The sequence below is a fragment of the Daphnia pulex genome, chromosome 12, assembly GCF_021134715.1.
Source record: "Daphnia pulex isolate KAP4 chromosome 12, ASM2113471v1".
In the NCBI taxonomy this organism is placed as follows: domain Eukaryota; kingdom Metazoa; phylum Arthropoda; class Branchiopoda; order Diplostraca; family Daphniidae; genus Daphnia; species Daphnia pulex.
This window is the reverse complement of record NC_060028.1, coordinates 6979305-7005000: the sequence shown is the minus strand read 5'-3', so window position 1 is coordinate 7005000 and position 25696 is coordinate 6979305. Positions and strand designations below refer to the sequence as shown.

The 25696-nt window shown below is 38.3% G+C and overlaps 3 protein-coding genes across 3 annotated transcripts; all 3 read left to right on the top strand.

The window, feature by feature from the left end:
• The first annotated feature begins 6246 nt into the window (after positions 1–6246).
• LOC124209896 (endoribonuclease Dcr-1-like) lies at positions 6247–7408 on the top strand. The gene is made up of 5 exons (XM_046608135.1): positions 6247–6317; positions 6483–6719; positions 6795–7015; positions 7096–7270; positions 7329–7408. Exons 3-5 carry the CDS (start codon positions 6812–6814, stop codon positions 7379–7381), a joined length of 432 nt encoding a protein of 143 aa, XP_046464091.1. The 5' UTR covers positions 6247–6317; positions 6483–6719; positions 6795–6811; the 3' UTR covers positions 7382–7408.
• A 7484-nt stretch (positions 7409–14892) lies between these two features.
• Positions 14893–15819, top strand: LOC124209895 (endoribonuclease Dcr-1-like). The gene is made up of 4 exons (XM_046608134.1): positions 14893–15130; positions 15206–15426; positions 15507–15681; positions 15740–15819. Exons 2-4 carry the CDS (start codon positions 15223–15225, stop codon positions 15790–15792), a joined length of 432 nt encoding a protein of 143 aa, XP_046464090.1. The 5' UTR covers positions 14893–15130; positions 15206–15222; the 3' UTR covers positions 15793–15819.
• A 7950-nt stretch (positions 15820–23769) lies between these two features.
• Positions 23770–24931, top strand: LOC124209894 (endoribonuclease Dcr-1-like). The gene is made up of 5 exons (XM_046608133.1): positions 23770–23840; positions 24006–24242; positions 24318–24538; positions 24619–24793; positions 24852–24931. Exons 3-5 carry the CDS (start codon positions 24335–24337, stop codon positions 24902–24904), a joined length of 432 nt encoding a protein of 143 aa, XP_046464089.1. The 5' UTR covers positions 23770–23840; positions 24006–24242; positions 24318–24334; the 3' UTR covers positions 24905–24931.
• The last annotated feature ends 765 nt before the right edge of the window (positions 24932–25696 follow it).

Here is a 25696-nt window from a genome sequence, read left to right as displayed (position 1 = left end):
TAGAGGGGTGACACTAGTCCGTTCTGAGAAGGCTTGCTTCAACCGTCAAACTGTAAGTCTCGAATTTATTTTATCCTAATAAATTTTACATATAATTTTACATTTTAATTTGTTTAACATTTACAGAGATAGACGTTGCAAGTATTTATGAAAAATTCACTATAATGGTAGAAACGGGGAATGATTTGACACACATGATCAAATTTATGGACTTTGTAAACAAAGGCATAAAAAAATTCAATTATGACTGAAGATGACGACGGAGTAAGCGATTGTGACGCTTATTACATTACGGCGTGCTGCACCATGGACTACTCTAATTAAGGACGGGACTATTCGGCATTTCCTATGTCGGCCATGTAAATATTTTTTCCCGGAGAATCGGAATCAGAATACAAAAAAAGTATTTAATTACCTAATGTTCTTATACCTAAAATTTATCTTCGTGGAGATATTTCAATATTTTATTCTGAAAATTTTAAATAGTAAGAAACACCGGTGCCATCTAGGAACCAAACCTCATAAGCTCTTGTAAGTTTACAAGCAGATACCCATTGCGTGCAAGAGACACCACCTCCTCTCCTAACTCTCCTTTACCTTGTAGGTTTTATTGGCAAGAGCTTAGGGTGCTTTGTTGCTAGAGGGCACCGGTGTTTCCCACTTTTACCCTTACTGCTGAAAGTAAAATTAGAATATCTTATTGATTAGTTAATTTTACTTAGATTTATCTACATAGTTAAAATCAGCAAAAAAAACTGAATATTTTTGATATTTTTTATTAATTTTTCATGAAAATAGCCCACCTGACTAGCTTTTACACGGCGAGATAGGCTAAGAGTACCGTCCTTTATTAGAGTAGTCCATGGCTGCACAGAAAACTTCCTACACTAATCGATTGATAGAATATCGATCAACATCTCGATCGATTATTAAAGGAACAGCTAAAACTGACTCAACAGCTGTTCGTCTGCATGGTTTGGTGCCTTAATTAGGCTCCTCCTACCAAAGATGGCTAAACAACCAAATTTGAGAAGGAGGAGCCTAATACAACTTTAAACTTAAATATCTCGCGAAATAAATTTTTTCGAGGTAACAACCCTCTCGAAAAAATGATCCATGTAAAAAATTACTCTAGACTAGATAAAAACAAAAAAATTTTATTTTACCTGCGTGTACCCTATTGTCGAATACAGAAGAGGAGAGGATATGAATCCTGACTATTCTATTGATGTTTGGTTTGTTGAAGTTTATGACTTGACTAAATGTTTTGCACCACTATTTGGTACAGGAACTATGGATGTGATTGAAAATTAAAAACCATTTGGATCATACCTAGGTAGTGTTGATTCTACAAAACATTTGACGCTAGAAAAAAAAATGTCACGGAGAACTTGTTATCCCATCAATGGGTCGTCATATTCATGTATCTAATAATGTACCTCCTGTATCTGGAGAATCTGTTGTACAAGAAGGAGATGTGTATTGGAGCCGACGTTGTAACACAAAAACTGATTTTTCTTGGTATGAAGCATCAAGGGTTAAAATTGATGGAGGTGTCATTACAGTTACAATTGCTAGAAAAAGTAGAGATTCTACTCCAAATGATGTTAGTTCCACTAAAAGATGGACTCAATGGAAACAAATTTCAATTGCGTAGTGGCGGTACTGTTGCATCTATGATGGCGTCAATGCAGGTAGACGGTGGATTTGAACTTGTAGTAGCTGACGAAAAAGATCCATCTGTAGAAAGAGTAAAACAATTAATCCAACGTATTTATATCGATAAAGAATAATTTGTAGTATTCACCTTAATACAAGTCGATAGTTTCAAGCAGTTGTATAGCTTTCAAGCTAATTATTTGAGATTATCTTACATATTTCCATAAATGCATTTTTTCTCACTACACAATCAACGATACTGCAAGGGAAATATACATACAGCCAGTTTGCATATTGTGCCGTAACAAAGACAAAATCTATCGCAAACAGATTGGTCATTTAATGACACGTATTCTTTTGTTCTAATGAACATCGTATACATATTTTTAGACTATTTATTTTGAGGAATTTGATTAACAATTTTGCAATTCAAATTATTAATCATTTTTATTACGAAAACATGAGCAGAATTATTTCTGGACGTTTGATCTTTAACGTCATTTCAACTAATTTAAAAGTTGTCAAAGAATTTACAATAAGGATAAGAATAAATACTTAAAGTTTCAAAAGCAGAGTGATCAGAAAAAGATACAGATGGACATTCTACAAAACATTTGAAGGAAGAAGAAAGAATAATTTTTTCAACATTATCCGTTGTATTTATCCCTGAGGAATTTAGTTTACTAAATTACCGAAGGTTTAGGGGCTCTTAAAGCAGCGCAAATTACAGTAGTATGCTGAGAGAGGCACCCCGAAAGTCTTTATTGGGAATTTTCTCGACCAATCAGAATCGAGGAAATCTGAAAAACACGATTTAGGGTATTTTTAAGGTAAAGTTTTTAATTATAACCCATGAAAAAGTTAGGTATAGAGCCTATTAGACACTGCATAGCCTTAAACATGAAACTATCTAACTCTTTCAACCTTTTAAATGTATCTAAAAAGTGAGTAGCGGCCATTTACTTTTTGACGGCTGTGATCAGAATCCATTTTCCCCTAACAGTAAAAGAAGATTTGAACGTTGAAATAGTGACATTTTCATTCGATTCGGCGACTTCAGATGCCTTAATAAATGCCTCGGCGTCGTTTTCATTCACGGTAGCTTCACACTGTGTCTTCTTCTCGTTTTTCCTTTTGACACCCGGTTTTCTTCTGGAGTCACCTGTATACTCCCAGAGTCTTCCACGTCCAGTAGACACATCATACCAGGCTTCCTGTCAAGAATAAACAGCGGCTGATTCAAAATATTTGCTCTAAAAAATTAAAGTTGTAATCTTATCCATAAAAACTGTTGCTGCCTTGTGTTACGGGGAAGTAAGCCATAATCGATTGTGCCAATTCTTCGAACACTTTGGGTTCCAGTTTTTTGTACCTGTTGAATAAAATGAAATCACTATTCATGCACCTAACCACCACATACATTCCAAATTTGTTGTCTAAATATGTCCCTAAGATTTTAGTGATTAGTCTTTGGTCCGTTTCAGGGAAAAGTGTCGCCGTCGTTGCAGCTTTGAACCCTCGGCAGTAATGGCTCAACAATCCACTCTCTATGGTTATAAAGACGACCGCGAGGAAATTGAGGCTGCACTATCTCTACTGCAAACGTAATTCTGTAATACTTTCTCTCCAATTGTTACAATAGTCTTTGTTTAAAAGAGCAATGTTATTCCAAAGTGAATTACATTGACACTTGCTGACAAAGATTTCTTATAGACAAAGGAATGTCTTGGAGGGCAGCACTCCAAAAATCCGCCGTTTTCAATGGGGAAAAGGATGGTTTCTATATCTCGAAACCGGTAAGTGAATTCTTTCAATCGTTTTCAAATAATTGAAAATGAACTAAAAACGATTTTAATTATTTAGAAGCTGGTAATAGTGCAACACATTGAACACTGTGACACATGAAAATACACTACTACACTACTCGTTGAACATGGATGTGGCATCGTTCTTTGTTTTCTCTTCACTCGGGCCCTCGGCACCACTCGATTGCTCATCTATTTCTGAATATACATTTAATGATGAAGACATCAAAATTCAAATACAAGAAAACAAATTTATCCGAATCATCATCCAGAAACTGGATTGGGTCATATGGTACCCTTTTGGACATCATTTTGTCAACAAGTGATGGATGAAAATACACTACTACACTACTCGTTGAACATGGGGGTGGCATCGTTTTTTGTTTTCTCTTCACTCGTGCCCTCGGCGCCACTCGATTGCTCATCTATTTCTGAATATACATTTAATGATGAAGATATCAAAATTCAAATACAAGAAAACCAATTTACCCGAATCATCATCCAAAAACTAAAAGTACAAAAATAAAAGTACACGGAGTGATAATATGAAGATGTCAGCGTATAATCTAGTCAATTTTTTTAATCTGTTATCTTTTGGAATATGTTATTTAGTTTTTAGATTGTACCGGCCTAAACCAATATCCTTCTGGAGTCTCTACTGGCTTACAAAAATTACAAAAAATCTTTCCTTTGAATTTTTCCAGCAAAATGGAGTACATTCCGCGTGATGTGTGTCCATTGTAGTTTAGTACCTAGCAGGATTTAGGTAAAATTTGCTTTTCTTATCCGAAAGAAACGTCATCTGCTGCATATTTGTGGTCATCCAATCTAGGGTCTGTCCTGGAACACACTATTACCACAGATAAAGACCACTGTGATCTTTATCTGTGCTCTAACATGCAGGGCTTTCCAAAGTGATTCTTTCACTTCAATTTTGAGCTTCAGTTTCTTCATTTGAGTAGCTTGAGCTGTATAGCATCTGAGACACAAAAATGCCAATGCAATGAACCCGCAGAGTGTTCTTTTTATATATTAATTTATCTCCCATTACGTGAATACTTTTTCCCGCTCATTATTTGAATTTCAAGAAAGGGGTTCGGTCGTTCGGGAACTTCAAGACGAGGGGTGAAGGCTAGAATGAATCCATAATTGCCGCCGTTCTTTTCAGGAGAAACCTGAAACCTTATTCCCCTTACCCTTTTTCAGTCAGTAGCATTTCAACACGTTATCAACAAATTATCAAGATGAATGAGAAAAAGAGATAAGAACCTGTTTTCCTTCTTTTGTTTACTCAGTTGCTCAACCCAAAACATTTTACAGGTGCGTAGATTTCCATTTGCGTATTCTTATTTTTGACGGCCTAATCCGAACCCGCTTTCAGCGTTGCTTGTGCAGAAATATGATTAAATTTGTTTGTCTTCCCTTTTTTGTGTTGCAGTTTAAATTGGTCATTTTTTCTGTGTCACACTTTGATCGATTGGGAAATTTCTTCTTAGAGAGACAAGCCGAATAGGGAATCGCATTCCTTTGTGCAGGCTGCCATCCATTCGGGATGCTTAACTAGATAGGAGGACGGCGTCTCTGAAAGGATTTGACTCATCTCCCAGGCCAAGATGAGCAGTCAGCATACCGATGGTATCTGTTTTCTTACGTTCTCTTTGGGGTAGGTGATACGGGGGAATGGACGGGAGTGCTTTGTGTTGTTCATCCTCTCGCTGTGTTCGAATGCGAACGGATCGATGAAGTCCGATGATTGGAGGCGTGGGTGACGCGTAATGTGGATGGATTGGTCACGAAGGAAGGGTGATGATCGTGACGAGTCCAATTCAGCATCGATTGGTGCGGCTTCAAGCTCGTTCATTGAGTGTGGAGGGTTGTTGGTTGCTGGTGTTGGTTTTGTTGGTCGATCCTCAACTCGATCGGTACCGACTTCCTAATGAAAATTGAAGAATTGAAAAAATTTAGAATAACCGTTAGTCGTTACGTAATCGTCGCTCAGCAACCTCGTCTGCATTGAAGCTTGAGAATCTTTCAAATCTATTCATACATATCAACATTACATATACATACATTCAAATAGCTATTCAATATTCATATTTCTAATATTGATCATACTGTCTAGGAAAGGTGAAATCTTTCTTTGTTTCCCATTTGGGAACGGCATCGTATTGCGAATCCAAGAGTGGTAAAGGAGGACAGTGTTGTGGGGACGAAAGTCCCAGCACAACTAGTGAAGATACACTGAATGAAGAACGGCCTAGTCTATCAGGTGATAAATCATGAATTGTGGGTTATAAGCATGTGTTGGCTTTGTTGCTGTTGTTGTAAGGTTGGTCAAAAAGCTTCATCCAATCAGTGGAGCTTGGACATTCACAGATCGATAAAGGTAAGTTTGTAGAGTAAAAGAACCTTCATTTGGCTTCAATAGCTGATAAAGATTACAAAGCTGCTTTGGATTTCCTGACCGATATGATAAACATGCTATGTCTATGCTATGTCCCTACTCTACGTAAAAATAACCAATTGCTTCTCAAATCTCACCATTTCCACATGCATGTTTCATTGACTCCGATTGTGCACTTACCCTCAATCCAGACTCTGGTTTGGCCTACAATATAGAGGATGGGCGCAAAGGTAATAAATTTAAAAACAATCTATTTGACTAAAGTAAGCAATACATAATACATTATTCATGCAGAGTTTCTGGTCATCTTGAGCAGGCATTTCAAGACTTACGTCTAGCATGCCAACTACATTATGACACGCAAGCTGACGAATGGCTACGAGAAGCAACAAAGGTATACAATAAGGTTCCTAAGTTTAATGGAGCAGTTACACGTCCTGCGTTAACAGGTCTGGAAATCTCATTTGTGTCCAAAATGGCCAATCAGCGTACAGTATTTTAAAGAGACTGTACACTGATTGGCCAATTAGGACACAAATAAGATTTTCAGACCTGTTAACGCAAGATGTGTAACTGCTCCATTAACATTTTAATGAGTATTAAAAATAATGCAGATCCTGGAACTCAATGGAGAGCGTGAAAGGGGAAAAATTCGAAAGACCGTCCGTCAAAAAGGATGAGACTGGTTCCAACTTCAGAACTGTTTGAAGGGCTGGACAAATTAGAAGAAATTCTGAATTATGAGTTCCGCGACAAGAATTAGCTACTGGAAGCGCTAACATACTCATGGAAGATAGCAGTATTTCGCCCTTGTTACGAGCGCTTCGAACACCTTGGGGACGCTTTCCTCGGTATTCCCTTTAAATTAATTTTAAAAACTGCGTAATGAATTAACTATAACTTACTCATTTTTGAACAAATCGTATGAGGCTTGGCGGCTGAGATGTGCTTTGACGCTTCACCGTTCTATCCTCCAAGTGTCTTGTCTGAACTGAAAAACGTCTTGGTCTGCAACAACTCCTTAGGCGTTCTGACGGTGAAATTCAAGTTTCACAAATTCCTGAAACCTTTGCCAAGAGAAATACAGACCTTAATCGACACGTTCGCCAAGAAACAAAAGGCAAATGGACATAAATTTCCTTCAGCAGAAAGTTACTTTTACTTTTTTCATAAATATAAATTACATTAAAATAACAGAATTTAATTGAATAATTTTTCTTTACTTAGTATTACGAGATTGTGAAATTGGGTAACCCCCCTGAAGACTATGCTGCGATTAATGTTCCTCCCGATGTCCTAGGAGACATTTTCAAGTCGATCGCGGGAGCAGTTTATAAAGATTCAAACTATTCGATGACAACTTTCAGAATTGTTATGACCCCGTTCCTCAACTACACTTTTGGCAAGAATAACTCTTTTGAAAATTTACAAGTAAACTTGCTAACTTTTCTTACAATTAGTCAAAGCAAAGTCTGGATCTTCCGAAGTCATAAAGAGAATCAAAGGTGTCTGATTTGATTTAAATACAGCTTAACAGTTGGGCTATCGCTCACTTCCGGCCTGATTTCTGATTTGAAACATTTTAGGTTGACTAAAGTAAATTTCATTCACTTTACAGGCAGAGCTTTTGGTCATCTGAAGCAGGCAGTCTAAGACCTACGTTTTGCATGCGGAATACATTATGACACGCAAGCTGACGAATAATTACGAGAAGCAACGAAGGTATATAATAAGGTTCTTAAATTTAATTAACATTTTAATGAGTATTAGAAATAATGAAGACTCTGGAACTAAATGGAAAGCGTGAATGGGAGAAAAGTTAAGAAGACTGTCCGACAAAAAGGATGAAACTCGTTCCAACTTCAGAACTGTTTACTACTGTTACTAGAAAAATGAGAAAATATTCTGAATTATGAGTTTCACAACAAGAACCTACTGCTAGAAGCGCTCACACTCAACGAAGATAACATTATTTCGCCCTTTTTAACAGCGCTTAGAACATCTAGGGGACGCTTTTCTCAGTATTCAATTTAAAATAATTGTAAACACTACGTAGTAATAATGTGTCCCTTTTAGGAGATTAGAAAATCGGTCAAAAACTAGAGGGGTGACACTAGTCCGTTCTGAGAAGGCTTGCTTCAACCGTCAAACTGTAAGTCTCGAATTTATTTTATCCTAATAAATTTTACATATAATTTTACATTTTAATTTGTTTAACATTTACAGAGATAGACGTTGCAAGTATTTATGAAAAATTCACTATAATGGTAGAAACGGGGAATGATTTGACACACATGATCAACTTTATGGACTTTGTAAACAAAGGCATAAAAAAATTCAATTATGACTGAAGATGACGACGGAGTAAGCGATTGTGACGCTTATTACATTACGGCGTGCTGCACCATGGACTACTCTAATTAAGGACGGGACTATTCGGCATTTCCTATGTCGGCCATGTAAATATTTTTTCCCGGAGAATCGGAATCAGAATAAAAAAAAAGTATTTAATTACCTAATGTTCTTATACCTAAAATTTATCTTCGTGGAGATATTTCAATATTTTATTCTGAAAATTTTAAATAGTAAGAAACACCGGTGCCATCTAGGAACCAAACCTCATAAGCTCTTGTAAGTTTACAAGCAGATACCCATTGCGTGCAAGAGACACCACCTCCTCTCCTAACTCTCCTTTACCTTGTAGGTTTTATTGGCAAGAGCTTAGGGTGCTTTGTTGCTAGAGGGCACCGGTGTTTCCCACTTTTACCCTTACTGCTGAAAGTAAAATTAGAATATCTTATTGATTAGTTAATTTTACTTAGATTTATCTACATAGTTAAAATCAGCAAAAAAAACTGAATATTTTTGATATTTTTTATTAATTTTTCATGAAAATAGCCCACCTGACTAGCTTTTACACGGCGAGATAGGCTAAGAGTACCGTCCTTTATTAGAGTAGTCCATGGCTGCACAGAAAACTTCCTACACTAATCGATTGATAGAATATCGATCAACATCTCGATCGATTATTAAAGGAACAGCTAAAACTGACTCAACAGCTGTTCGTCTGCATGGTTTGGTGCCTTAATTAGGCTCCTCCTACCAAAGATGGCTAAACAACCAAATTTGAGAAGGAGGAGCCTAATACAACTTTAAACTTAAATATCTCGCGAAATAAATTTTTTCGAGGTAACAACCCTCTCGAAAAAATGATCCATGTAAAAAATTACTCTAGACTAGATAAAAACAAAAAAAATTTATTTTACCTGCGTGTACCCTATTGTCGAATACAGAAGAGGAGAAGATATGAATCCTGACTATTCTATTGATGTTTGGTTTGTTGAAGTTTATGACTTGACTAAATGTTTTGCACCACTATTTGGTACAGGAACTATGGATGTGATTGAAAATTAAAAACCATTTGGATCATACCTAGGTAGTGTTGATTCTACAAAACATTTGACGCTAGAAAAAAAAATGTCACGGAGAACTTGTTATCCCATCAATGGGTCGTCATATTCATGTATCTAATAATGTACCTCCTGTATCTGGAGAATCTGTTGTACAAGAAGGAGATGTGTATTGGAGCCGACGTTGTAACACAAAAACTGATTTTTCTTGGTATGAAGCATCAAGGGTTAAAATTGATGGAGGTGTCATTACAGTTACAATTGCTAGAAAAAGTAGAGATTCTACTCCAAATGATGTTAGTTCCACTAAAAGATGGACTCAATGGAAACAAATTTCAATTGCGTAGTGGCGGTACTGTTGCATCTATGATGGCGTCAATGCAGGTAGACGGTGGATTTGAACTTGTAGTAGCTGACGAAAAAGATCCATCTGTAGAAAGAGTAAAACAATTAATCCAACGTATTTATATCGATAAAGAATAATTTGTAGTATTCACCTTAATACAAGTCGATAGTTTCAAGCAGTTGTATAGCTTTCAAGCTAATTATTTGAGATTATCTTACATATTTCCATAAATGCATTTTTTCTCACTACACAATCAACGATACTGCAAGGGAAATATACATACAGCCAGTTTGCATATTGTGCCGTAACAAAGACAAAATCTATCGCAAACAGATTGGTCATTTAATGACACGTATTCTTTTGTTCTAATGAACATCGTATACATATTTTTAGACTATTTATTTTGAGGAATTTGATTAACAATTTTGCAATTCAAATTATTAATCATTTTTATTACGAAAACATGAGCAGAATTATTTCTGGACGTTTGATCTTTAACGTCATTTCAACTAATTTAAAAGTTGTCAAAGAATTTACAATAAGGATAAGAATAAATACTTAAAGTTTCAAAAGCAGAGTGATCAGAAAAAGATACAGATGGACATTCTACAAAACATTTGAAGGAAGAAGAAAGAATAATTTTTTCAACATTATCCGTTGTATTTATCCCTGAGGAATTTAGTTTACTAAATTACCGAAGGTTTAGGGGCTCTTAAAGCAGCGCAAATTACAGTAGTATGCTGAGAGAGGCACCCCGAAAGTCTTTATTGGGAATTTTCTCGACCAATCAGAATCGAGGAAATCTGAAAAACACGATTTAGGGTATTTTTAAGGTAAAGTTTTTAATTATAACCCATGAAAAAGTTAGGTATAGAGCCTATTAGACACTGCATAGCCTTAAACATGAAACTATCTAACTCTTTCAACCTTTTAAATGTATTTAAAAAGTGAGTAGCGGCCATTTACTTTTTGACGGCTGTGATCAGAATCCATTTTCCCCTCACAGTAAAAGAAGATTTGAACGTTGAAATAGTGACATTTTCATTCGATTCGGCGACTTCAGATGCCTTAATAAATGCCTCGGCGTCGTTTTCATTCACGGTAGCTTCACACTGTGTCTTCTTCTCGTTTTTCCTTTTGACACCCGGTTTTCTTCTGGAGTCACCTGTATACTCCCAGAGTCTTCCACGTCCAGTAGACACATCATACCAGGCTTCCTGTCAAGAATAAACAGCGGCTGATTCAAAATATTTACTCTAAAAAATTAAAGTTGTAATCTTATCCATAAAAACTGTTGCTGCCTTGTGTTACGGGGAAGTAAGCCATAATCGATTGTGCCAATTCTTCGAACACTTTGGGTTCCAGTTTTTTGTACCTGTTGAATAAAATGAAATCACTATTCATGCACCTAACCACCACATACATTCCAAATTTGTTGTCTAAATATGTCCCTAAGATTTTAGTGATTAGTCTTTGGTCCGTTTCAGGGAAAAGTGTCGCCGTCGTTGCAGCTTTGAACCCTCGGCAGTAATGGCTCAACAATCCACTCTCTATGGTTATAAAGACGACCGCGAGGAAATTGAGGCTGCACTATCTCTACTGCAAACGTAATTCTGTAATACTTTCTCTCCAATTGTTACAATAGTCTTTGTTTAAAAGAGCAATGTTATTCCAAAGTGAATTACATTGACACTTGCTGACAAAGATTTCTTATAGACAAAGGAATGTCTTGGAGGGCAGCACTCCAAAAATCCGCCGTTTTCAATGGGGAAAAGGATGGTTTCTATATCTCGAAACCGGTAAGTGAATTCTTTCAATCGTTTTCAAATAATTGAAAATGAACTAAAAACGATTTTAATTATTTAGAAGCTGGTAATAGTGCAACACATTGAACACTGTGACACATGAAAATACACTACTACACTACTCGTTGAACATGGATGTGGCATCGTTCTTTGTTTTCTCTTCACTCGCCCTCGGCCCTCGGCGCCACTCGATTGCTCACCCTTTTCTATTTCTGAATATACATTTAATGATGAATATACATTTAATGATGATATCAAAATTCAAATACAAGAAAACCAATTTACCCGAATCATCATCCAAAAACTAAAAGTACAAAAATAAAAGTACACGGAGTGATAATATGAAGATGTCAGCGTATAATCTAGTCAATTTTTTTAATCTGTTATCTTTTGGAATATGTTATTTAGTTTTTAGATTGTACCGGCCTAAACCAATATCCTTCTGGAGTCTCTACTGGCTTACAAAAATTACAAAAAATCTTTCCTTTGAATTTTTCCAGCAAAATGGAGTACATTCCGCGTGATGTGTGTCCATTGTAGTTTAGTACCTAGCAGGATTTAGGTAAAATTTGCTTTTCTTATCCGAAAGAAACGTCATCTGCTGCATATTTGTGGTCATCCAATCTAGGGTCTGTCCTGGAACACACTATTACCACAGATAAAGACCACTGTGATCTTTATCTGTGCTCTAACATGCAGGGCTTTCCAAAGTGATTCTTTCACTTCAATTTTGAGCTTCAGTTTCTTCATTTGAGTAGCTTGAGCTGTATAGCATCTGAGACACAAAAATGCCAATGCAATGAACCCGCAGAGTGTTCTTTTTATATATTAATTTATCTCCCATTACGTGAATACTTTTTCCCGCTCATTATTTGAATTTCAAGAAAGGGGTTCGGTCGTTCGGGAACTTCAAGACGAGGGGTGAAGGCTAGAATGAATCCATGATTGCCGCCGTTCTTTTCAGGAGAAACCTGAAACCTTATTCCCCTTACCCTTTTTCAGTCGCATTCCTTTTTTTGGAATCGCATTCCTTTGTGCAGGCTGCCATCCATTCGGGATGCTTCACTAGATAGGAGGACGGCGTCTCTGAAAGGATTTGACTCATCTCCCAGGCCAAGATGAGCAGTCAGCATACCGATGGTATCTGTTTTCTTACGTTCTCTTTGGGGTAGGTGATACGGGGGAATGGACGGGAGTGCTTTGTGTTGTTCATCCTCTCGCTGTGTTCGAATGCGAACGGATCGATGAAGTCCGATGATTGGAGGCGTGGGTGACCCGTAATGTGGATGGATTGGTCACGAAGGAAGGGTGATGATCGTGACGAGTCCAATTCAGCATCGATTGGTGCGGCTTCAAGCTCATTCATTGAGTGTGGAGGGTTGTTGGTTGCTGGTGTTGGTTTTGTTGGTCGATCCTCAACTCGATCGGTACCGACTTCCTCCTCGTCGTCGTTAGGCCCCGATATCTTTACAGGTTGAGGTTGAGAACACATCGACGCCCATTTGAACATCGGTAGTCGGGAGACGAGGTGTATAGTAGTGATCGATGGGGGAGACGTCTCAACTGACGTTCAATTTTCCAGTTGAAGGGACGGGACCCAGTATCGATCGCCTTTCTGTGTGTCCGAGTTGCCGTCAAAGATGCACAAGTGGGCCCTAACGTCGAACTTCTGTCGCAGTTGGCTCGGGATGAAGACGTAGAGCTCTGATACAAAGGCTTGCAGGTTGGAGACATCCGGATTGCGTCCGTACCATAGCTCGAATGGTGTTTTGGTAAGGTTTGCGGAAGAGAGGACGCGGTTGAGAGTGTAGACGACGGAGAAAGTTGCTTCGGCCCAGAGAGTGAGTGGGATTCTTGTTGGAGTAGAGGAGGACATGGACTAGTTGTACGACGGTGTGGTTATCTCTTTCTATAGCATTTTGCTGAAGAGAGTAGCGGCAGATCGTAAATTTATCGAGCAAACAAAGAAAAAAATACGAGTTTGGTCCGTCGTGGGCGAGTGTTTCGCCGGAAATAAATCCCAGCAGTCCGTTTGCAGAAAGTGGAGGTGTGACATCCTGAGTGCTACGGAATTTCCAGAGAACCACAAAACTTTGGCCGTCCGACATATTTGTCCTCCCCCTGCCTTTCTCGTGTTGTGTTGAGCAGAGTGAAAGTTATTGTTGCCCATGGAGGAGACTGCGGTTGCTGCTGAAACTGCGGCTTGGGCTGCCGGAACTGGCAAGGCAACTGACGGCCAATTGGTGCTGGGGAGGAGCAGCACCACCGCCTTGGGAGAGAGGAACGAAAACAACGGCTGGCTGCAGATGAAGGCACTCGTTCTACTCGGCAATGCCTTTGCTCTCATCGTCCCGCCGCCGCCGCAAATGTTTCTGCTGCTGGTGGTTGACTTCTGCATCCTGGCATGCGCGCAACTGATCTCCGATGTTGGTCTGGAATCGAGAAAGGACTGGGCACTGCTCATGGAAGGAGGGAGTTTGGAACACCTGGGTGTTTTCGTTCAAATGGGAAAATTGAGGAGGCTGATGAACTGGTCCGGGGGTGGTGGTGGTGGGAGCAAAAGCGATAGGCTCTTGGTCTTCTGATGAATGAAATGGGAAAAAATTTAGAATAACCGTTAGTCGTTACGTAATCGTCGCTCAGCAACCTCGTCTGCATTGAAGCTTGAGAATCTTTCAAATCTATTCATACATATCAACATTACATATACATACATTCAAATAGCTATTCAATATTCATATTTCTAATATTGATCATACTGTCTAGGAAAGGTGAAATCTTTCTTTGTTTCCCATTTGAGAACGGCATCGTATTGCGAATCCAAGAGTGGTAAAGGAGGACAGTGTTGTGGGGACGAAAGTCCCAGCACAACTAGTGAAGATACACTGAATGAAGAACGGCCTAGTCTATCAGGTGATAAATCATGAATTGTGGGTTATAAGCATGTGTTGGCTTTGTTGCTGTTGTTGTAAGGTTGGTCAAAAAGCTTCATCCAATCAGTGGAGCTTGGACATTCACAGATCGATAAAGGTAAGTTTGTAGAGTAAAAGAACCTTCATTTGGCTTCAATAGCTGATAAAGATTACAAAGCTGCTTTGGATTTCCTGACCGATATGATAAACATGCTATGTCTATGCTATGTCCCTACTCTACGTAAAAATAACCAATTGCTTCTCAAATCTCACCATTTCCACATGCATGTTTCATTGACTCCGATTGTGCACTTACCCTCAATCCAGACTCTGGTTTGGCCTACAATATAGAGGATGGGCGCAAAGGTAATAAATTTAAAAACAATCTATTTGACTAAAGTAAGCAATACATAATACATTATTCATGCAGAGTTTCTGGTCATCTTGAGCAGGCATTTCAAGACTTACGACACAAATGAGATTTTCAGACCTGTTAACGCAAGATGTGTAACTGCTCCATTAACATTTTAATGAGTATTAAAAATAATACAGATCCTGGAACTCAATGGAGAGCGTGAAAGGGGAAAAATTCGAAAGACCGTCCGTCAAAAAGGATGAGACTGGTTCCAACTTCAGAACTGTTTGAAGGGCTGGACAAATTAGAAGAAATTCTGAATTATGAGTTCCGCGACAAGAATTAGCTACTAGAAGCGCTAACATACTCATGGAAGATAGCAGTATTTCGCCCTTGTTACGAGCGCTTCGAACACCTTGGGGACGCTTTCCTCGGTATTCCCTTTAAATTAATTTTAAAAACTGCGTAATGAATTAACTATAACTTACTCATTTTTGAACAAATCGTATGAGGCTTGGCGGCTGAGATGTGCTTTGACGCTTCACCGTTCTATCCTCCAAGTGTCTTGTCTGAACTGAAAAACGTCTTGGTCTGCAACAACTCCTTAGGCGTTCTGACGGTGAAATTCAAGTTTCACAAATTCCTGAAACCTTTGCCAAGAGAAATACAGACCTTAATCGACACGTTCGCCAAGAAACAAAAGGCAAATGGACATAAATTTCCTTCAGCAGAAAGTTACTTTTACTTTTTTCATAAATATAAATTACATTAAAATAACAGAATTTAATTGAATAATTTTTCTTTACTTAGTATTACGAGATTGTGAAATTGGGTAACCCCCCTGAAGACTATGCTGCGATTAATGTTCCTCCCGATGTCCTAGGAGACATTTTCAAGTCGATCGCGGGAGCAGTTTATAAAGATTCAAACTATTCGATGACAACTTTCAGAATTGTTATGACCCCGTTCCTCAACTACACTTTTGGCAAGAATAACTCTTTTGAAAATTTACAAGTAAACTTGCTAACTTTTCTTACAATTAGTCAAAGCAAAGTCTGGATCTTCCGAAGTCATAAAGAGAATCAAAGGTGTCTGATTTGATTTAAATACAGCTTAACAGTTGGGCTATCGCTCACTTCCGGCCTGATTTCTGATTTGAAACATTTTAGGTTGACTAAAGTAAATTTCATTCACTTTACAGGCAGAGCTTTTGGTCATCTGAAGCAGGCAGTCTAAGACCTACGTTTTGCATGCGGAATACATTATGACACGCAAGCTGACGAATAATTACGAGAAGCAACGAAGGTATATAATAAGGTTCTTAAATTTAATTAACATTTTAATGAGTATTAGAAATAATGAAGACTCTGGAACTAAATGGAAAGCGTGAATGGGAGAAAAGTTAAGAAGACTGTCCGACAAAAAGGATGAAACTCGTTCCAACTTCAGAACTGTTTACTACTGTTACTAGAAAAATGAGAAAATATTCTGAATTATGAGTTTCACAACAAGAACCTACTGCTAGAAGCGCTCACACTCAACGAAGATAACATTATTTCGCCCTTTTTAACAGCGCTTAGAACATCTAGGGGACGCTTTTCTCAGTATTCAATTTAAAATAATTGTAAACACTACGTAGTAATAATGTGTCCCTTTTAGGAGATTAGAAAATCGGTCAAAAACTAGAGGGGTGACACTAGTCCGTTCTGAGAAGGCTTGCTTCAACCGTCAAACTGTAAGTCTCGAATTTATTTTATCCTAATAAATTTTACATATAATTTTACATTTTAATTTGTTTAACATTTACAGAGATAGACGTTGCAAGTATTTATGAAAAATTCACTATAATGGTAGAAACGGGGAATGATTTGACACACATGATCAACTTTATGGACTTTGTAAACAAAGGCATAAAAAAATTCAATTATGACTGAAGATGACGACGGAGTAAGCGATTGTGACGCTTATTGCATTACGGCGTGCTGCACCATGGACTACTCTAATTAAGGACGGGACTATTCGGCATTTCCTATGTCGGCCATGTAAATATTTTTTCCCGGAGAATCGGAATCAGAATAAAAAAAAAGTATTTAATTACCTAATGTTCTTATACCTAAAATTTATCTTCGTGGAGATATTTCAATATTTTATTCTGAAAATTTTAAATAGTAAGAAACACCGGTGCCATCTAGGAACCAAACCTCATAAGCTCTTGTAAGTTTACAAGCAGATACCCATTGCGTGCAAGAGACACCACCTCCTCTCCTAACTCTCCTTTACCTTGTAGGTTTTATTGGCAAGAGCTTAGGGTGCTTTGTTGCTAGAGGGCACCGGTGTTTCCCACTTTTACCCTTACTGCTGAAAGTAAAATTAGAATATCTTATTGATTAGTTAATTTTACTTAGATTTATCTACATAGTTAAAATCAGCAAAAAAAACTGAATATTTTTGATATTTTTTATTAATTTTTCATGAAAATAGCCCACCTGACTAGCTTTTACACGGCGAGATAGGCTAAGAGTACCGTCCTTTATTAGAGTAGTCCATGGCTGCACAGAAAACTTCCTACACTAATCGATTGATAGAATATCGATCAACATCTCGATCGATTATTAAAGGAACAGCTAAAACTGACTCAACAGCTGTTCGTCTGCATGGTTTGGTGCCTTAATTAGGCTCCTCCTACCAAAGATGGCTAAACAACCAAATTTGAGAAGGAGGAGCCTAATACAACTTTAAACTTAAATATCTCGCGAAATAAATTTTTTCGAGGTAACAACCCTCTCGAAAAAATGATCCATGTAAAAAATTACTCTAGACTAGATAAAAACAAAAAAAATTTATTTTACCTGCGTGTACCCTATTGTCGAATACAGAAGAGGAGAGGATATGAATCCTGACTATTCTATTGATGTTTGGTTTGTTGAAGTTTATGACTTGACTAAATGTTTTGCACCACTATTTGGTACAGGAACTATGGATGTGATTGAAAATTAAAAACCATTTGGATCATACCTAGGTAGTGTTGATTCTACAAAACATTTGACGCTAGAAAAAAAAATGTCACGGAGAACTTGTTATCCCATCAATGGGTCGTCATATTCATGTATCTAATAATGTACCTCCTGTATCTGGAGAATCTGTTGTACAAGAAGGAGATGTGTATTGGAGCCGACGTTGTAACACAAAAACTGATTTTTCTTGGTATGAAGCATCAAGGGTTAAAATTGATGGAGGTGTCATTACAGTTACAATTGCTAGAAAAAGTAGAGATTCTACTCCAAATGATGTTAGTTCCACTAAAAGATGGACTCAATGGAAACAAATTTCAATTGCGTAGTGGCGGTACTGTTGCATCTATGATGGCGTCAATGCAGGTAGACGGTGGATTTGAACTTGTAGTAGCTGACGAAAAAGATCCATCTGTAGAAAGAGTAAAACAATTAATCCAACGTATTTATATCGATAAAGAATAATTTGTAGTATTCACCTTAATACAAGTCGATAGTTTCAAGCAGTTGTATAGCTTTCAAGCTAATTATTTGAGATTATCTTACATATTTCCATAAATGCATTTTTTCTCACTACACAATCAACGATACTGCAAGGGAAATATACATACAGCCAGTTTGCATATTGTGCCGTAACAAAGACAAAATCTATCGCAAACAGATTGGTCATTTAATGACACGTATTCTTTTGTTCTAATGAACATCGTATACATATTTTTAGACTATTTATTTTGAGGAATTTGATTAACAATTTTGCAATTCAAATTATTAATCATTTTTATTACGAAAACATGAGCAGAATTATTTCTGGACGTTTGATCTTTAACGTCATTTCAACTAATTTAAAAGTTGTCAAAGAATTTACAATAAGGATAAGAATAAATACTTAAAGTTTCAAAAGCAGAGTGATCAGAAAAAGATACAGATGGACATTCTACAAAACATTTGAAGGAAGAAGAAAGAATAATTTTTTCAACATTATCCGTTGTATTTATCCCTGAGGAATTTAGTTTACTAAATTACCGAAGGTTTAGGGGCTCTTAAAGCAGCGCAAATTACAGTAGTATGCTGAGAGAGGCACCCCGAAAGTCTTTATTGGGAATTTTCTCGACCAATCAGAATCGAGGAAATCTGAAAAACACGATTTAGGGTATTTTTAAGGTAAAGTTTTTAATTATAACCCATGAAAAAGTTAGGTATAGAGCCTATTAGACACTGCATAGCCTTAAACATGAAACTATCTAACTCTTTCAACCTTTTAAATGTATCTAAAAAGTGAGTAGCGGCCATTTACTTTTTGACGGCTGTGATCAGAATCCATTTTCCCCTAACAGTAAAAGAAGATTTGAACGTTGAAATAGTGACATTTTCATTCGATTCGGCGACTTCAGATGCCTTAATAAATGCCTCGGCGTCGTTTTCATTCACGGTAGCTTCACACTGTGTCTTCTTCTCGTTTTTCCTTTTGACACCCGGTTTTCTTCTGGAGTCACCTGTATACTCCCAGAGTCTTCCACGTCCAGTAGACACATCATACCAGGCTTCCTGTCAAGAATAAACAGCGGCTGATTCAAAATATTTACTCTAAAAAATTAAAGTTGTAATCTTATCCATAAAAACTGTTGCTGCCTTGTGTTACGGGGAAGTAAGCCATAATCGATTGTGCCAATTCTTCGAACACTTTGGGTTCCAGTTTTTTGTACCTGTTGAATAAAATGAAATCACTATTCATGCACCTAACCACCACATACATTCCAAATTTGTTGTCTAAATATGTCCCTAAGATTTTAGTGATTAGTCTTTGGTCCGTTTCAGGGAAAAGTGTCGCCGTCGTTGCAGCTTTGAACCCTCGGCAGTAATGGCTCAACAATCCACTCTCTATGGTTATAAAGACGACCGCGAGGAAATTGAGGCTGCACTATCTCTACTGCAAACGTAATTCTGTAATACTTTCTCTCCAATTGTTACAATAGTCTTTGTTTAAAAGAGCAATGTTATTCCAAAGTGAATTACATTGACACTTGCTGACAAAGATTTCTTATAGACAAAGGAATGTCTTGGAGGGCAGCACTCCAAAAATCCGCCGTTTTCAATGGGGAAAAGGATGGTTTCTATATCTCGAAACCGGTAAGTGAATTCTTTCAATCGTTTTCAAATAATTGAAAATAAACTAAAAACGATTTTAATTATTTAGAAGCTGGTAATAGTGCAACACATTGAACACTGTGACACATGAAAATACACTACTACACTACTCGTTGAACATGGATGTGGCATCGTTCTTTGTTTTCTCTTCACTCGGGCCCTCGGCACCACTCGATTGCTCATCTATTTCTGAATATACATTTAATGATGAAGACATCAAAATTCAAATACAAGAAAACAAATTTATCCGAATCATCATCCAGAAACTGGATTGGGTCATATGGTACCCTTTTGGACATCATTTTGTCAACAAGTGATGGATGAAAATACACTACTACACTACTCGTTGAACATGGGGGTGGCATCGTTTTTTGTTTTCTCTTCACTCGTGCCCTCGGCGCCACTCGATTGCTCATCTATTTCTGAATATACATTTAATGATGAAGATATCAAAATTCAAATACAAGAAAACCAATTTACCCGAATCATCATCCAAAAACTAAAAGTACAAAAATAAAAGTACACGGAGTGATAATATGAAGATGTCAGCGTATAATCTAGTCAATTTTTTTAATCTGTTATCTTTTGGAATATGTTATTTAGTTTTTAGATTGTACCGGCCTAAACCAATATCCTTCTGGAGTCTCTACTGGCTTACAAAAATTACAAAAAATCTTTCCTTTGAATTTTTCCAGCAAAATGGAGTACATTCCGCGTGATGTGTGTCCATTGTAGTTTAGTACCTAGCAGGATTTAGGTAAAATTTGCTTTTCTTATCCGAAAGAAACGTCATCTGCTGCATATTTGTGGTCATCCAATCTAGGGTCTGTCCTGGAACACACTATTACCACAGATAAAGACCACTGTGATCTTTATCTGTGCTCTAACATGCAGGGCTTTCCAAAGTGATTCTTTCACTTCAATTTTGAGCTTCAGTTTCTTCATTTGAGTAGCTTGAGCTGTATAGCATCTGAGACACAAAAATGCCAATGCAATGAACCCGCAGAGTGTTCTTTTTATATATTAATTTATCTCCCATTACGTGAATACTTTTTCCCGCTCATTATTTGAATTTCAAGAAAGGGGTTCGGTCGTTCGGGAACTTCAAGACGAGGGGTGAAGGCTAGAATGAATCCATGATTGCCGCCGTTCTTTTCAGGAGAAACCTGAAACCTTATTCCCCTTACCCTTTTTCAGTCAGTAGCATTTCAACACGTTATCAACAAATTATCAAGATGAATGAGAAAAAGAGATAAGAACCTGTTTTCCTTCTTTTGTTTACTCAGTTGCTCAACCCAAAACATTTTACAGGTGCGTAGATTTCCATTTGCGTATTCTTATTTTTGACGGCCTAATCCGAACCCGCTTTCAGCGTTGCTTGTGCAGAAATATGATTAAATTTGTTTGTCTTCCCTTTTTTGTGTTGCAGTTTAAATTGGTCATTTTTTCTGTGTCACACTTTGATCGATTGGGAAATTTCTTCTTAGAGAGACAAGCCGAATAGGGAATCGCATTCCTTTGTGCAGGCTGCCATCCATTCGGGATGCTTAACTAGATAGGAGGACGGCGTCTCTGAAAGGATTTGACTCATCTCCCAGGCCAAGATGAGCAGTCAGCATACCGATGGTATCTGTTTTCTTACGTTCTCTTTGGGGTAGGTGATACGGGGGAATGGACGGGAGTGCTTTGTGTTGTTCATCCTCTCGCTGTGTTCGAATGCGAACGGATCGATGAAGTCCGATGATTGGAGGCGTGGGTGACGCGTAATGTGGATGGATTGGTCACGAAGGAAGGGTGATGATCGTGACGAGTCCAATTCAGCATCGATTGGTGCGGCTTCAAGCTCGTTCATTGAGTGTGGAGGGTTGTTGGTTGCTGGTGTTGGTTTTGTTGGTCGATCCTCAACTCGATCGGTACCGACTTCCTCCTCGTCGTCGTTAGGCCCCAATATCTTTACAGGTTGAGGTTGAGAACACATCGACGCCCATTTGAACATCGGTAGTCGGGAGACGAGGTGTATAGTAGTGATCGATCGGGGAGACGTCTCAACTGACGTTCAATTTTCCAGTTGAAGGGGCGGGACCCAGTATCGATCGCCTTTCTGTGTGTCCGAGTTGCCGTCAAAGATGCACAAGTGGGCCCTAACGTCGAACTTCTGTCGCAGTTGGCTCGGGATGAAGACGTAGAGCTCTGATACAAAGGCTCGCAGGTTGGAGACATCCGGATTGCGTCCGTACCATAGCTCGAATGGTGTTTTGGTAAGGTTTGCGGAAGAGAGGACGCGGTTGAGAGTGTAGACGACGGAGAAAGTTGCTTCGGCCCAGAGAGTGAGTGGGATTCTTGTTGGAGTAGAGGAGGACATGGACTAGTTGTACGACGGTGTGGTTATCTCTTTCTATAGCATTTTGCTGAAGAGAGTAGCGGCAGGTCGTAAATTTATCGAGCACACAAAGAAAAAAAATACGAGTTTGGTCCGTCGTGGGCGAGTGTTTCGCCGGAAATAAATCCCAGCAGTCCGTTTGCAGAAAGTGGAGGTGTGACATCCTGAGTGCTACGGAATTTCCAGAGAACCACAAAACTTTGGCCGTCCGACATATTTGTCCTCCCCCTGCCTTTCTCGTGTTGTGTTGAGCAGAGTGAAAGTTATTGTTGCCCATGGAGGAGACTGCGGTTGCTGCTGAAACTGCGGCTTGGGCTGCCGGAACTGGCAAGGCAACTGCTGGACGGCCAATTGGTGCTGGGGAGGAGCAGCACCACCGCCTTGGGAGAGAGGAACGAAAACAACGGCTGGCTGCAGATGAAGGCACTCGTTCTACTCGGCAATGCCTTTGCTCTCATCGTCCCGCCGCCGCCGCAAATGTTTCTGCTGCTGGTGGTTGACTTCTGCATCCTGGCATGCGCGCAACTGATCTCCGATGTTGGTCTGGAATCGAGAAAGGACTGGGCACTGCTCATGGAAGGAGGGAGTTTGGAACACCTGGGTGTTTTCGTTCAAATGGGAAAATTGAGGAGGCTGATGAACTGGTCCGGGGGTGGTGGTGGTGGGAGCAAAAGCGATAGGCTCTTGGTCTTCTGATGAATGAAATGGGAAAAAATTTAGAATAACCGTTAGTCGTTACGTAATCGTCGCTCAGCAACCTCGTCTGCATTGAAGCTTGAGAATCTTTCAAATCTATTCATACATATCAACATTACATATACATACATTCAAATAGCTATTCAATATTCATATTTCTAATATTGATCATACTGTCTAGGAAAGGTGAAATCTTTCTTTGTTTCCCATTTGGGAACGGCATCGTATTGCGAATCCAAGAGTGGTAAAGGAGGACAGTGTTGTGGGGACGAAAGTCCCAGCACAACTAGTGAAGATACACTGAATGAAGAACGGCCTAGTCTATCAGGTGATAAATCATGAATTGTGGGTTATAAGCATGTGTTGGCTTTGTTGCTGTTGTTGTAAGGTTGGTCAAAAAGCTTCATCCAATCAGTGGAGCTTGGACATTCACAGATCGATAAAGGTAAGTTTGTAGAGTAAAAGAACCTTCATTTGGCTTCAATAGCTGATAAAGATTACAAAGCTGCTTTGGATTTCCTGACCGATATGATAAACATGCTATGTCTATGCTATGTCCCTACTCTACGTAAAAATAACCAATTGCTTCTCAAATCTCACCATTTCCACATGCATGTTTCATTGACTCCGATTGTGCACTTACCCTCAATCCAGACTCTGGTTTGGCCTACAATATAGAGGATGGGCGCAAAGGTAATAAATTTAAAAACAATCTATTTGACTAAAGTAAGCAATACATAATACATTATTCATGCAGAGTTTCTGGTCATCTTGAGCAGGCATTTCAAGACTTACGTCTAGCATGCCAACTACATTATGACACGCAAGCTGACGAATGGCTACGAGAAGCAACAAAGGTATACAATAAGGTTCCTAAGTTTAATGGAGCAGTTACACGTCCTGCGTTAACAGGTCTGGAAATCTCATTTGTGTCCAAAATGGCCAATCAGCGTACAGTATTTTAAAGAGACTGTACACTGATTGGCCAATTAGGACACAAATAAGATTTTCAGACCTGTTAACGCAAGATGTGTAACTGCTCCATTAACATTTTAATGAGTATTAAAAATAATGCAGATCCTGGAACTCAATGGAGAGCGTGAAAGGGGAAAAATTCGAAAGACCGTCCGTCAAAAAGGATGAGACTGGTTCCAACTTCAGAACTGTTTGAAGGGCTGGACAAATTAGAAGAAATTCTGAATTATGAGTTCCGCGACAAGAATTAGCTACTGGAAGCGCTAACATACTCATGGAAGATAGCAGTATTTCGCCCTTGTTACGAGCGCTTCGAACACCTTGGGGACGCTTTCCTCGGTATTCCCTTTAAATTAATTTTAAAAACTGCGTAATGAATTAACTATAACTTACTCATTTTTGAACAAATCGTATGAGGCTTGGCGGCTGAGATGTGCTTTGACGCTTCACCGTTCTATCCTCCAAGTGTCTTGTCTGAACTGAAAAACGTCTTGGTCTGCAACAACTCCTTAGGCGTTCTGACGGTGAAATTCAAGTTTCACAAATTCCTGAAACCTTTGCCAAGAGAAATACAGACCTTAATCGACACGTTCGCCAAGAAACAAAAGGCAAATGGACATAAATTTCCTTCAGCAGAAAGTTACTTTTACTTTTTTCATAAATATAAATTACATTAAAATAACAGAATTTAATTGAATAATTTTTCTTTACTTAGTATTACGAGATTGTGAAATTGGGTAACCCCCCTGAAGACTATGCTGCGATTAATGTTCCTCCCGATGTCCTAGGAGACATTTTCAAGTCGATCGCGGGAGCAGTTTATAAAGATTCAAACTATTCGATGACAACTTTCAGAATTGTTATGACCCCGTTCCTCAACTACACTTTTGGCAAGAATAACTCTTTTGAAAATTTACAAGTAAACTTGCTAACTTTTCTTACAATTAGTCAAAGCAAAGTCTGGATCTTCCGAAGTCATAAAGAGAATCAAAGGTGTCTGATTTGATTTAAATACAGCTTAACAGTTGGGCTATCGCTCACTTCCGGCCTGATTTCTGATTTGAAACATTTTAGGTTGACTAAAGTAAATTTCATTCACTTTACAGGCAGAGCTTTTGGTCATCTGAAGCAGGCAGTCTAAGACCTACGTTTTGCATGCGGAATACATTATGACACGCAAGCTGACGAATAATTACGAGAAGCAACGAAGGTATATAATAAGGTTCTTAAATTTAATTAACATTTTAATGAGTATTAGAAATAATGAAGACTCTGGAACTAAATGGAAAGCGTGAATGGGAGAAAAGTTAAGAAGACTGTCCGACAAAAAGGATGAAACTCGTTCCAACTTCAGAACTGTTTACTACTGTTACTAGAAAAATGAGAAAATATTCTGAATTATGAGTTTCACAACAAGAACCTACTGCTAGAAGCGCTCACACTCAACGAAGATAACATTATTTCGCCCTTTTTAACAGCGCTTAGAACATCTAGGGGACGCTTTTCTCAGTATTCAATTTAAAATAATTGTAAACACTACGTAGTAATAATGTGTCCCTTTTAGGAGATTAGAAAATCGGTCAAAAACTAGAGGGGTGACACTAGTCCGTTCTGAGAAGGCTTGCTTCAACCGTCAAACTGTAAGTCTCGAATTTATTTTATCCTAATAAATTTTACATATAATTTTACATTTTAATTTGTTTAACATTTACAGAGATAGACGTTGCAAGTATTTATGAAAAATTCACTATAATGGTAGAAACGGGGAATGATTTGACACACATGATCAACTT

What these genes read in the sequence shown, in the direction of transcription:
- LOC124209896 (XM_046608135.1), top strand. Translation starts at nt 6,812, where the DNA reads ATGTGCTTTGACGCTTCACCGTTCTATCCTCCAAGTGTCTTGTCTGAA. An exon ending in GACATAAATTTCCTTCAGCA is followed by an intron (nt 7,016 to 7,095) that starts GAAAGTTACTTT and finishes TTCTTTACTTAG; the next exon opens with TATTACGAGATTGTGAAATT. An exon ending in GTTCCTCAACTACACTTTTG is followed by an intron (nt 7,271 to 7,328) that starts GCAAGAATAACT and finishes TCTTACAATTAG; the next exon opens with TCAAAGCAAAGTCTGGATCT.
- LOC124209894 (XM_046608133.1), top strand. Translation starts at nt 24,335, where the DNA reads ATGTGCTTTGACGCTTCACCGTTCTATCCTCCAAGTGTCTTGTCTGAA. An exon ending in GACATAAATTTCCTTCAGCA is followed by an intron (nt 24,539 to 24,618) that starts GAAAGTTACTTT and finishes TTCTTTACTTAG; the next exon opens with TATTACGAGATTGTGAAATT. An exon ending in GTTCCTCAACTACACTTTTG is followed by an intron (nt 24,794 to 24,851) that starts GCAAGAATAACT and finishes TCTTACAATTAG; the next exon opens with TCAAAGCAAAGTCTGGATCT.
- LOC124209895 (XM_046608134.1), top strand. Translation starts at nt 15,223, where the DNA reads ATGTGCTTTGACGCTTCACCGTTCTATCCTCCAAGTGTCTTGTCTGAA. An exon ending in GACATAAATTTCCTTCAGCA is followed by an intron (nt 15,427 to 15,506) that starts GAAAGTTACTTT and finishes TTCTTTACTTAG; the next exon opens with TATTACGAGATTGTGAAATT. An exon ending in GTTCCTCAACTACACTTTTG is followed by an intron (nt 15,682 to 15,739) that starts GCAAGAATAACT and finishes TCTTACAATTAG; the next exon opens with TCAAAGCAAAGTCTGGATCT.